Genomic DNA, 11,623 nt, shown 5'->3' with positions numbered 1-11,623 from the left:
ACCTTTCGATTCTTTCTTGTCATGTTTAAATCTTCGCCAGATTTTGCTACCATGAGCTCCTTGAGACTCTCTACCAGATGATTTAAAGGTCATGTCAATCTGACAGACAGAGGGAGCTCCTCACTTGGACGATAAGTCACGGTTTCCGCTTTCAGCAATTACTTCCTTGCGATTTGATGCTCTCGGCTTCAGAATATCAAGGCTGTACTGCACAGGTCCATGTTTACCATCTGTTACATATTTCTGTGGCGGCCGTGAGGTATGCGTGTATCTTATTCCTTATTCTGACCATTCTCTCGCAAAATTCACATCGTAACTGTCTGGGAAGCAAATGATCAGCGCGTCCTTTCAAGGCAATAGTCCGCAGCAATTGAATGAACCAGAGTCACCAGACCATACACGATCACCTCGTGTTCAGGCTATCTTATCTTTGATTCATCAGACTTCGCTTTGTAGGCGTCCCTGTGCACGAAATGCTGTAATATTGTTGTATCAGGCTCAATGGATATGCCCCGGCCGCGAAACGGCTCATAAATCGCCTTTCATTTCCAAGTGTACCTGCCTAAATCAATGGACACGAGGCTTCCGAATCCTAGGATTACAGGATTGAGTGCGTGTTCTGGCTTATCATCAGAGTGGCTGTGGTAGCCTTTAAGCGCTCGAGCCTCATAAAATGGTCGCGTCGTCCCTACGAACTTCGACCAGCTTCGATACCATCGTCACACACAACTATCGCTGAACTTGTATTCACCATGGCAAATCATTCTCAGAATGGTGTTTCCCGAGTACACCACCATCCAGATTATTACCTTAAAGATGGTAATATCACCTTTCTCGTACGCCACATCTTTTGTGCGTGTCGCTTGCGCTGATCACCACATGCGAACAGGTAGAGGATACTCTCTTTCGCGTCCATAGGCACTTCTTCGAATGCGAATCGCAGTTTTTTATCAAGGAGTTTGCAAAAGCTCCCCGAGATGGAACTTCTGATTCCAGCGCATTCCGACTCGAGCAAGTAACCAGCGCCAACTTTGAGAAGCTGCTCTGGGTCTGGTACAATCGGTAAGCATCTGTTATGTCCCACAGGCATTGTAATTAACCACTGTACACAGAACATACAGACGTGAACGCATGCCAAAAGACCACTGGCTCGTCATACTCGACCTCTCCACAATCTGGCAATTCCCAGAGATGAAAAAACTCGCCGTCGACGAGCTCCAAAACATCGACATCGAACCCGTCGAGAAGATCACTACTTATGACAAGTACGAGATCGACAAATCGCTGCTCTTGCCTGCATTCAAGCTTCTGTGCAAGCGGCCGAGCCGAATGTCGACCGAGGAGGGTGAACAGCTGAAGATGCACACTGTCCTCGGGATACACGAGGCTCGCGAGCGTGCGATCAGGAGCGCAGCGGAGGGCGGGTGTCGTAGCCCGACCTCCGCTGATGCAGATGATGAGGAGCTGGAACGAATCTTGAATGATGTCTTCAACTTGACTCCCAATATGCATACCACTAACCGCCAAGACACGCAACCGCAGGGGAAAAAGGAAGTGCCTATCATAAAGACTCCGAAGTCAGGTGCGAATGGAGCCACCAGCAATGGAGCCACCGGTACGTCGTCTGCGTCAGGTCCGGTACGTAAAGTCTTTCAGCTTAGCATGCGTTGTGTGGCTTACTAAAGACAGTCCGCTCAGACTGATAATAAGCAGAAGGAAGCCAACAAAAGCAAAGGAACAGTATGTTATGCGTCTCGCTAAACGTACTTCACTAATACTCAAGATATATAGGAGAGGCCCAAATGAGCGAGGAGGAATCGACGGATGATGAAGGTTACTCGACTGAGCGCTCGACTTGCGTCACAGAGAAGAGAGTGGAGCGCGCGCTGATCTATTTGTCTATTCCAACATTCGTCGAATCTGTCATAACGGCATTAGTTGCATATATTATACTCTTTGTATGATAGCTTAGTCTCTGGATTCTGGACGACTGTAAAATACACTGCGATACACCGTCGAAGCGCCAACAAGAGAAAGTCAGAAGACCATCGACGTCCAGACTACACTAGTACTTAAGCTTGTAGTCCCAGACCCTCATTCTTTTTCAAGGTCTACTTGGCACTCCGCTTTCGCACGTGGTCAAAGAGATTTGAACCGTACATCCATTCAACATCCTCACCATCTGGCACCCGCGAGACTGAAGAGAACAAACCACTCAAACCACTGCAAGCCTCTACTACGGCTATGGTCGCCACAAATCCTTTACGTGATGATAAGCTCCATTATCATCACCTTACCTCAAGTACGTTTCATGAGAGCCAAGGGTCGACTTATTCTGATCGATATTCGAAGATGGGCGAAAGGTATTGAAGGAAATAACTGCAAGGACTTCAGAGACTGGCGTCATGGTATGTGATAGCGTTCTGAGCCAATGCAAGGGCAGAGTCCCACACTTACCACATATTACAGGAATTCCACGGTGTTGATGCGCGAGAATACGAAGTATTACAACATGTGCTGGAAGAAATGGGCCGGATAAAGCCCAGGCGCGTTTAATTGAACTTCTTTCTGTCTCTAGTGATATACTAACTGGGAGCCAAGGCTGACTTACGACTATAGCAAGCACCTCCTCTTTGTCGACATACCTAGTCCCCTTCACGAAGCACCCTTTATAAATATCAGAGACTCCCTTGCTTGCACGATCGAACATCTTCCTTATGATCACGACGTCATTTGTCCAGCCATTAACATGAACCTACCGTTGGAGATTGAAGACATATTGGCTACGCTGCATATCTCCATCACGTTGACGAAAGCGGAGAGACCTATCACCGAGTTGTTGGTTCCACTCATCGGGGAGTGCATATGCTCAGAGACTAAGACTAAGTCCCACATCATGGACAAGATGAAGAAGACAATCGATGCTCATCCTGAGATCAATATGGTCATCTTAGGGATTGTCCATGAGGCTCAGGCCTACGAGTGTCCGAAGATAGGTTCTGTTGCGTCAAAGACTCTCCTAAAGTCACCAACACCCATTCCTCGGAGCAAATTCATCACCAAAAGTTTCCCACCCTGCGAATCCATCAACATCGCGGATCACAACTGGTGTCATCTCAGCTTAGTGGAGTTCTTTGTGTGGGTGAAGCAAGACGGTGATACACAGATAGACCTTGATCAAGACGATAATGACCATATGGCACGCGGTGTAAGTTTCCTCTCGATATCAAATGATCGGACATCTCTGATCCCTATACAGGTATTGTACCCTGAGGTCCGCATGGACGCTGTCACGAAAATGTTCCAACAAGGGTTGGAGAGGATCAGGGACACTTTCGTCGATTTCACCAAACACATCAGTACGATTGTCGATGTTACTAGCCTAGAGGAAGCCGAAGTAGTGTTTCCAATCAGTTGGAAAGATGCTTTCATAGCAGCAGATGTCTCGGTAGACGCAACCGCTTACGCTCGATACAAACATTGGCACGAGAATCAGATCAATCCCACCAAACGCACATGGGATCTCTCGTATTCACCCTCTGACTCGGAGTCCGAGTCGTCGGTGTCAGATGACGCTAAATTGCAAGAAGGGACCAGTCTCTCTTGTGGACGCCCCAGGCGCAAGCGGCGTCCCGCCTCTCAGCCTCCTCCTCGCTGACTCGGACTGGTCGGAAACACCGTGGCTAGCTGCACTCCAAGAATGGTCGGTAGATCGGACAAGCAACTCCTAGTACTATTGTTAGATGTTTGGGGTGAATGGTGGATGAAAGGAGGTCCGACTATCATTTTGATGGTATCGAATTTTACGTTTCTGACTCGGACTCCATCTCGACACGAAAGTTGATTTTAGTACTTCTCGCTACAAATGTTTAGGCTCGTCACGATACACGATGTACTAGTAGTTGTAATATTTTCTTCGCCGCGTACTACTATCATTCACTGCGCAAACGAGAAATTGACCGGACGCGGCTATCTGGACTTCAAGTTGGATAAGTCGCCTGTCTATACACAATGTTTTTTTTTGGACTTACTAGGCAGATGTACTTGCTCGTATGCAGTTTGGGTATAGTTGACTCTTTTATCTGTACTCTATCTGGATACAGTCATTCCAAAGTATAGCTTTCCCATCTATTCCGCCGGTTTCCAAAGAGAATTGGAATTCAGCTCGAGTAGCTGCAATATCTTTTCCAGGCACAGTCAACAACCCAAAGTAACTACCCTGCGCCTGCGTGAATGTCAGAGTTCTGGCCGGTCTGGGTACAAGTCTAAGCAGACGTCTCGGTACAAAGTCTAGGTACCCCTCGGCGAGCTCGGCGACTTCAAGCGGAGTTGAACCACCGCAGCTCACCTAAGGGAGGATATTAATAGTACCCTTCATCCCGCCTCTGTGCTGCCCGCCGCCCGCCAGCTGTCAGGAATGCTATTCTGTGCCCGCCCGCCACTGGAGGTGATGCCAATGGCATCCTCGATTTAGACGCCACTCGAACCATGCATGAGCTACTCAAATACCCTGTTGCTGCATGGCAGCAAAGAGGGACGTGATGTCCATGGCCCGTGCGTTGAGATACAGCGCCTGGCGGCGGCGGCGGGTGGAGGCGTGATGTGACTGGCGGGAGAGATGTGACTGGCGGGAAAGGCGGGTGTGTAATGGTCAGCCATGCTCGGGGGACGCCGGCGTCTTCAATCTCCGAGAGCATCGCCACCTGTACCAAGACCAAAGACCTGAAGTCTCTTTAGACTTGTACCAAGACCGGCCATTTCAAAGACGCCCTCGCGCCTGCGCTCGTATGCGCTGCGAGTCTTGATCTTGGTTCTGAATTTTTTCCTTAGACTTTGACGGTCACAGTCCTGTTGCGGCCAAATCACCCTGGAGAGCGTATATAATGCTGAAGCGCCCATATTGCTGTCCCCTTCCAACATGCCTCCCCCTCCACGCATATGGGACCGACGGTTCAAGCACAGAATGGGAACGTCCTGGTTGGCGCACCTCGGTTGTGATAACTCAAGACGAGTTTCAGAGGTACATTCGGCTACACCCCCTCCTCTGGCAGGCTCTCATTCATGGCGCTGAGTTAATTAGACTGCACGGACTGCACCATCATCGTACTTGAATCCAGTCTAGACAGGATAGCATTAAGCCCCGCTCCCCTGCGTCCGCACGTGTTCTAGCACCAGTAAGAGCAATTTATGAAATTGGCTGAGGCTACACACTTGCCTTCGTCTGTATAGACTAGCGCGATCCATCATGTGATCATTTGCGAGGCTCCCGGTTTCTTCCGTGTGCACCCTTCTCATCACTTGCCCAGTGCCCACCCTCTGAAGAAGGAAGGACTGTCTTCCTTCTATATTATGCCACTAGCCTGACGAAATTAAGCACCCTCAGCCCCCATTAAACCTGTCATAATAGATGTCCTCCCTAAACCCCTGGCCAGCGAATGCAGTGGCAACTTGAATGCATGCCGTCTAAATTTATGGAACCTCCTCTGTGCTCGTTTCCACCTGACTGGCGATCAACCTGTTTGATAAACTTGCATGCTTGAACTTCGCGACAGAAACGGTGTTTGACGTTCGCGATACTCTCATTTACTCTTCGTAATCTGACATGGAAGGCTTCCATGGTCGCGAACCAACGCACATTCGGGTATTGCTGCGGTCGAACGAAGTCGTATCAGTCCTGCCTCAAAGCTCAAGTACGCTAGGCAGCAACTAATGGCAGAGAACTAAAGCGTGTCCTGACAGAGAGTCTCGACCGTCCTTTAAACCGGATTAGCACATGTGTATCGTACGTTTCAACCTCGCTTCACCTTATATCAAGCCCACGGTGGGACAATTCATTCATCTCCATAAGTTTGTTAGCCTGACACATGTTCAGTAATGTATGTTTCAAGAATCAAGATCTCATATTTCCTTGTCACTGTCGTCGCATATACATCTAGATGCCCTGTGCCATTGGTGATTATGGTGGCTCCGGTGTATGGGCGCTAGTGCTTCAACCTGGCGTGTCATGCAATGCCATCCATGCATTATACGCGCGGCCATGTCCTCAAAGACAGCAGAATGAATAAACGTTTCCTCTCAACTTCACCATGACCCTCCTGCCCTGCGCTGTCCTGTTATGTCTTCCGTTTGTTTACGCTTCACTGCCAAGTCTCAATGATAGCAGTGTCCACACACTCGATGCTGCCAGCGGCAATTGTGCAACCTGCCCCCACGCCAGAATTTTGCCGGTCATTATCTGGAGCTGTACTGCAACTCTATTTGCATGTGCATGGACTGCAGTTCATCCGAACATTCCGGGTGTGGGCGACGGGAAATTTGCTATTGCCTCTCGTCGTCTCCTCGTCATGGTCATGGTGTTGATCGCCCCAGAACTCATAATCACCTGGGCCGCAGCGCAGTTTTTCAGTGCTCGTGCAGCTGCAAAGGACTTCAACGATTGTGCCTTTGGTGCACAACGTGCCCAGGTCCACGACGACTATATACCAGACAGCACCGCTATGTTGCTCAGTGACATTCAAGAATCAGATGGAAGGCATAATCAAAGTCGAAGCGCTCCAAGACCTGCAAAATTTGCAGGTCAGTCAAATGCTCGGACTCTTCCGTCAGGCACTGATATGCAACCATCGCCTTCACAGAATGGAAATTGACACATGGATTCTTCGCCTGGATGGGTGGATTCATGCTCTACGTTGATGACAAACCGCGAGCCCCTCTTACGCCTACCGAGCTCCTACACTTTGTTCGTGAAAGATACGTGGACATGCCTATCATCACGGAGGCGGACATAGAAGACAAAAGCAAGGATGATGGTCTATCCAAAGCCATCGCCATCATTGAGCTGGTGTGGTTCGTTCTCCAGCTCATCGCCCGTTTCGTCCAGAAGCTTCCGATCACATTGCTGGAAATCGACACCCTCGCTGTGACTGCACTGATTTGTTTTTCCTATTGTGTGTGGTGGAAAAAGCCCAAGGATGTACGACGTCCTTGTATTGTTCATTGGAAACCAACAGCACCACCAAGCGGTTTGACCTACGAGTATGTTGACGATATTCTTACCTGAATTTGTGCTGATCCGCCTGCATTCTAGCGAAGCCGATTCAAGATTCTCCAATGGATTCTGTTCTCCTTTTATATTCCGTTTCATCTATCCCCTGCTGAGTTCCATGGGAATGGGCATAATCATTTCCCCCGGTGCTGCCCATTCACGTCGGGTCCCGACTCTAGGTGGCTACGGTGAGCATCGTGATGATGTTATCCAAGTCCTCGTTGGAGCTTGCAGTGCGGCGGCGTTCGGATCGATACATTTACTGGGCTGTAAGTTTCTGACAAACCCGGACTCAGACTCGGCCTCGGACTTGACCTCAGACCAATTGTTATGGTTTTTAGCTTCCGCCGCGATGGGGGCGGTTGCTCCGTTGTTCTTTGCTCTTGTGTTCGGCTTAAAACATAGCCTGCGCAAGAAGCGGGTTATTGATGCGACGCGGCAGGAAATCACAATCCCATTTCTTGTACGAAGTATTATCATATATTACTATGCAGCTGGTGCAGTTATCTACTCCCTCATATACATCCCTGCACGTGTTGTATTAGTCGTACTTATCATACGGGACTTAGCATTATTGCCTCCTACTAGTGGCGTGTACGATACAGTAGCTTGGATCAGATTTATTCCACATTTGTAGTTTTTTTTACATCGCCGTAACACACTATGATAGATTGACTGGTCGCTCTCTATCAGAATCGGAGGTGCGAACACGGCTCGGGCAAGTTCGAACCTAATAGCAGGCCGCCATTTCACTTACATACTACACGAGCTCGAGCGTGAGCATGTGCGGAACCAGCGGTGGTCGGAAGTTGGGTGAGTCGTTCCCGCGTAATAACGCTCCCGATCTGGCGAGTGGGGGAAATTCTGTGAGTGGGTATGCCAGAGCTCGGGTCAGTGCTTGACAAAAATGACATTGAACACCCTACAGGTGATGCCCTAGTGAGTTTGCTCGTTTTCAGGGTTTTCTAGTTTCATCAGGGATGCAATGCGACGGGATGTCACCTGTCAGTATTACTGAGTGTCAGAATGACTGCGGTCTTAGCAGATTGTACCTTAGCTTGTCGTCAAACTCACAAATGCTCGACTAGGCATGGAACTGACCTTCAGAAACTGTATCGAGAGTGTATGAACAGGGGAGAGAATGATTGGCGCTGAAATCACCGCCATCTGGCGCAGGGAGAGAGATATGAAAACCACTGTGGGAAGGACGTCTTGATTAATCAAGACTCAAGAGTAAATACCAGTTGATATTGTATTGTCATATAACGAAACATCATCGTAGCGTGTCACTGCATTCATCATCAGAGTCAAATCCTGCGCAAGAGTCTGCTAATCAAGGCAACTCAAAACGGAGCTGTTCTGTTCACGCACTAGCCTATAATGTTTGACTATGCAAGCTTCCTGTGAGGAGAGGTGTCAAAGAGTAGTAATCAGGAGCATTCTATGATTGTCACCTAGCATCTGCCAGGCAGTGGAGCATAACAATCCACTCGCGTTCTTCGACTCCCCGGATTTCGCTGCGGTTGCGAGCATTGTCAAGCAAGGGTGGGTGAAAATTTGTCGAATCAGATGTTTCTGAATATGCAGTGTCGTGCAGGAGGACAAAGAGGCTTGATATGCGGGCGTCAGGGATGCGACTATGCTAGGTCCGCTTCGGATCTTCAGCTAGCGTCTGTGGAAAGCGCCGCGACTTTCAGTCATGTTCGTGACGGTTCATTGCCGGCGCCGCCGCCACCATATGATACGCGCGCAAGCTTATCAACCTGAGCGTCCAGCTGGTGAGATCGGAACAAGGATATAGTAGGCTCAGCGAGTATGCATAGAAAACAGTCTTGGAGATGATCGAGAGTGAGCTGTGAATGAAATAATGCAATTGAGCGCCGACTCGGAGCGTTCGTTGGAAATGTTGGGATGGGAAGTCGGAAATTCGAAATGCGCGCCTATTGAGAGACTGTGCATCCACATCACGTCTCTATCGAATACGGCTTGGTTCGAACTTCTACCTGGACTTGTGTCTACAGCAAGTTGGTCCTGGGTCCCTTGGAAACATGTTCACGGTTTGGGCGTCACGCCCACTGGAAAAAGCTACCAAACCTGTCTTTCTGGAGCCCGCAAGAAGACGGGTGTTGAAGCTCAGCGCCAGAGCCAGTACTTAACTCGGACAAAGAAAATGTTACCGATGGCAGGTTGGCTGACACGTATAGTTGGTCAAAGCCAGAGAACCGCCCCCATGTCAATTTCTCCAGGTCACAATCAAGGGGATGGCACGTTAATTGAACCAAATTTCGATGTTTTCGAGCCTCCAAGTTCAAGTCCACTACGGTACAAATTCCCATACCCCACCCAAACCAAGCACACTTGCATTTAGGTGCAAGAATTATTGCAAGTGAGTTGCAGCGATAATTGCACATAGTGCACACTGAGTCATTTCCTCGCATCATACTTCCGCAGTAGCATTGATTGCAGTGTTCAGCGCCATAGATCTAGGGTTCCCTTGGCCGGTTACGTTCACCGTGATTCATGGTACAAGTATTTACTATTGAGGCTTCTTAACGCTGGTGCGTCACGACAAGTCATGATACAGCCATGCTCATAAAGAGAGGAGCGAAATGAACAAATGTACGCTCTTAGACAACTTCAACATGATCCTCCGGTTCCTATCTTACGGTGTCCTGTTAGTATACATCCCGTTTGTTTTTGCCTCAGCACCGAGCCTCAATGATACCAGTATCTCTACACTCGATGTCCGCGACTCTCCATCCAGTATCGACACAAGAACCTTGTGGGACATCATCTGGGGCTGCACTGTGACCTTATTCGCCTGTACGTGGACTGCAGTCCATCCGAACATTCCGGGTATAAACGAGAGTAAATTTACGATTACCTGTCGTCGTCTATCTATCATGGTCGTGGCGCTAATCGCCCCAGAACTCATGGCCACCTGGGCCACGCGGCAGTATTTTAGTGCTCGCAAAGCCGCAAAGGACGTTAGAGGTCGGTTACATGCTCAGACTCTTTGCTAAGCGGTACCTCACATTCCACCAATGGTTTTGCAGGATGGACAATGACGCACGGGTTTTTCGCGTGGATGGGTGGATTCATGCTCTACGTCAATGGCATCCCGCGAGCCACTCTTACACCTGATGAACTCCTGCAATTTGTTCATGAGGGATCCGTGGACATGCCTGTCATCACGGAGGAAGAGATAGAAGATCGAAGTAAGGGTGATGGACTATCCAAAGGCGTGACCATTCTTCAGCTGGCATGGTTCGTCATCCAGCTGATAGGCCCGTTACGCCCAGAACCTTCCGATGACACTGCTTGAAATCGACACCCTGGCCGTAGCTGCTCTCACAGTGCGTTCCCTATGGCTTGTGGTGGAAGAAGCCCAAGGATGTAGGACGTCCCTTATGCTGTTCATTGGAAAGCAACCGCATCTCCGCCAAGCAACTTAGCCTACGAGTATGTCGCCATTCTTCAATGTTTGAAAGTATTTCATTTCCCTTTTATTCTAGCAAATCAGATTTATCATTCTCCAGTGGTGGAGGCTGGTTCTTCTATCTCGTCTATCCCGTTATTAGTGTCATGGGATTTGGATCACTACCTTCCTCCGGAGCTGTCCACTCGCGTCGGACTCCATCTCTAGGTGGTTATGGTAAGTATCATGGCGAAATCACACTTCTCATCGGATGTTTCAGCGGGATTGTTTTTGGAGGAATACACTGCCTAGGCTGGAATTTTTCGTTTCAGAAACACACGGAGCAGACATTATGGCATGGGGCTTCCCTTGCGGTACTGTGTATACCACTATGTATTTATATCCTGTTTTGCTATTGCAGTTGGTTGACCTTTGTAGATGATTATAACGCATATTTCATGGTCTTTACTATAAGCATCAGCTCTCTCATATACGTCGCTGCACGCATTACACTAATTGTACTTATGATGCAGAGCTTACAATCATTGCCTCCTGGCGTATACGATACTGTAGCTTGGAACAAGTTTGTTCCGCATTTCTAGTTTCCTGATGTTACATTCATGAAATATGATAACTTGCCTGGCTTTTCTGATCACGACGTCGAAACTGGAGGTCCAGTTCATCCACCAGCACGCCATTTCGCTTTAAGAGCAATGTCCGATGATCTTCGCGTGAAAGAAATGTTATTACAACATCTACTAGTGAAGAACGCAAAAACAACAGTACGAATGCAGGCTCAGGGGATGTGAGTATCATACGATCATCTTGGCGACGTTCGTCAGCGCTCCCCAATTACAGCACTTCGGAAGGGTCCTGAGGGGACTCACAGACAGGGATAATATGGAGAAGTTATATCCACCACCACAGGTAAATATGTACTTGGCAAGAAGGCCTTCGACGACATCGATATAATGACCCTTCACAAAGGGTGAAGTACGGCAGTCATGGAGCACATCTAGCGACACGTCGATTCAGCATGAATGTGCTCGGAAGCAGAAGTAGTAAGAAGTTGGATGGGTCGCATCCAGATAAAAACCCTCCCGATCTGTCGAGTCGGACATGATCTCATCAGTGCGACTTGTTCTGGAGACTGGAACGTT

At 48.7% G+C, this 11,623-nt stretch overlaps 4 protein-coding genes across 4 annotated transcripts; all 4 read left to right on the top strand.

The window, feature by feature from the left end:
• Positions 1–752: 752 nt before the first annotated feature.
• EDB91DRAFT_1059088 (uncharacterized protein) lies at positions 753–1,683 on the top strand (the record flags this gene model as incomplete). Its single annotated transcript, XM_041314213.1, has 3 exons — positions 753–836; positions 890–1,062; positions 1,113–1,683. 3 exons carry the CDS (start codon positions 753–755, stop codon positions 1,681–1,683), a joined length of 828 nt encoding a protein of 275 aa, XP_041173263.1.
• A 110-nt stretch (positions 1,684–1,793) lies between these two features.
• On the top strand, positions 1,794–4,081 carry EDB91DRAFT_1155720 (uncharacterized protein). Its single transcript, XM_041319605.1, has 6 exons — positions 1,794–2,302; positions 2,353–2,408; positions 2,470–2,546; positions 2,602–3,208; positions 3,260–3,978; positions 4,032–4,081. Exons 1-5 carry the CDS (start codon positions 2,245–2,247, stop codon positions 3,656–3,658), a joined length of 1,197 nt encoding a protein of 398 aa, XP_041173262.1. The 5' UTR covers positions 1,794–2,244; the 3' UTR covers positions 3,659–3,978; positions 4,032–4,081.
• A 1,796-nt stretch (positions 4,082–5,877) lies between these two features.
• Positions 5,878–8,097, top strand: EDB91DRAFT_737689 (uncharacterized protein). Its single transcript, XM_041328242.1, has 3 exons — positions 5,878–6,576; positions 6,636–7,035; positions 7,088–8,097. The coding sequence occupies exons 1-3, from the start codon at positions 6,087–6,089 to the stop codon at positions 7,680–7,682; spliced, it is 1,485 nt and encodes a 494-aa protein (XP_041173261.1). The 5' UTR covers positions 5,878–6,086; the 3' UTR covers positions 7,683–8,097.
• Positions 8,098–10,004: 1,907 nt separating this feature from the next.
• EDB91DRAFT_1155705 (uncharacterized protein) lies at positions 10,005–11,118 on the top strand. The gene is made up of 4 exons (XM_041319604.1): positions 10,005–10,039; positions 10,102–10,316; positions 10,403–10,527; positions 10,561–11,118. The coding sequence occupies exons 2-4, from the start codon at positions 10,110–10,112 to the stop codon at positions 11,063–11,065; spliced, it is 837 nt and encodes a 278-aa protein (XP_041173260.1). The 5' UTR covers positions 10,005–10,039; positions 10,102–10,109; the 3' UTR covers positions 11,066–11,118.
• The last annotated feature ends 505 nt before the right edge of the window (positions 11,119–11,623 follow it).

Source organism: Suillus paluster, assembly GCF_016628075.1.
Source record: "Suillus paluster strain FC165 chromosome Unknown EDB91scaffold_67, whole genome shotgun sequence".
Taxonomy (NCBI): Eukaryota; Fungi; Basidiomycota; class Agaricomycetes; order Boletales; family Suillaceae; genus Suillus; species Suillus paluster.
Note: the sequence above shows the minus strand (reverse complement) of the source record. Positions and strands in the feature narration are given on the sequence as shown.

Coding starts and splice junctions, on each gene's coding strand:
- EDB91DRAFT_737689 (XM_041328242.1), top strand. CDS start 6,087: ATGACCCTCCTGCCCTGCGCTGTCCTGTTATGTCTTCCGTTTGTTTAC. Junction 6,577..6,635: donor AAGACCTGCAAAATTTGCAG/GTCAGTCAAATG, acceptor TCGCCTTCACAG/AATGGAAATTGACACATGGA. Junction 7,036..7,087: donor CCAAGCGGTTTGACCTACGA/GTATGTTGACGA, acceptor CCTGCATTCTAG/CGAAGCCGATTCAAGATTCT.
- EDB91DRAFT_1155720 (XM_041319605.1), top strand. CDS start 2,245: ATGGTCGCCACAAATCCTTTACGTGATGATAAGCTCCATTATCATCAC. Junction 2,409..2,469: donor CTTCAGAGACTGGCGTCATG/GTATGTGATAGC, acceptor CACATATTACAG/GAATTCCACGGTGTTGATGC. Junction 2,547..2,601: donor ATGGGCCGGATAAAGCCCAG/GCGCGTTTAATT, acceptor CTGGGAGCCAAG/GCTGACTTACGACTATAGCA.
- EDB91DRAFT_1155705 (XM_041319604.1), top strand. CDS start 10,110: ATGACGCACGGGTTTTTCGCGTGGATGGGTGGATTCATGCTCTACGTC. Junction 10,317..10,402: donor TTCTTCAGCTGGCATGGTTC/GTCATCCAGCTG, acceptor CTGCTCTCACAG/TGCGTTCCCTATGGCTTGTG. Junction 10,528..10,560: donor GTATGTCGCCATTCTTCAAT/GTTTGAAAGTAT, acceptor CTTTTATTCTAG/CAAATCAGATTTATCATTCT.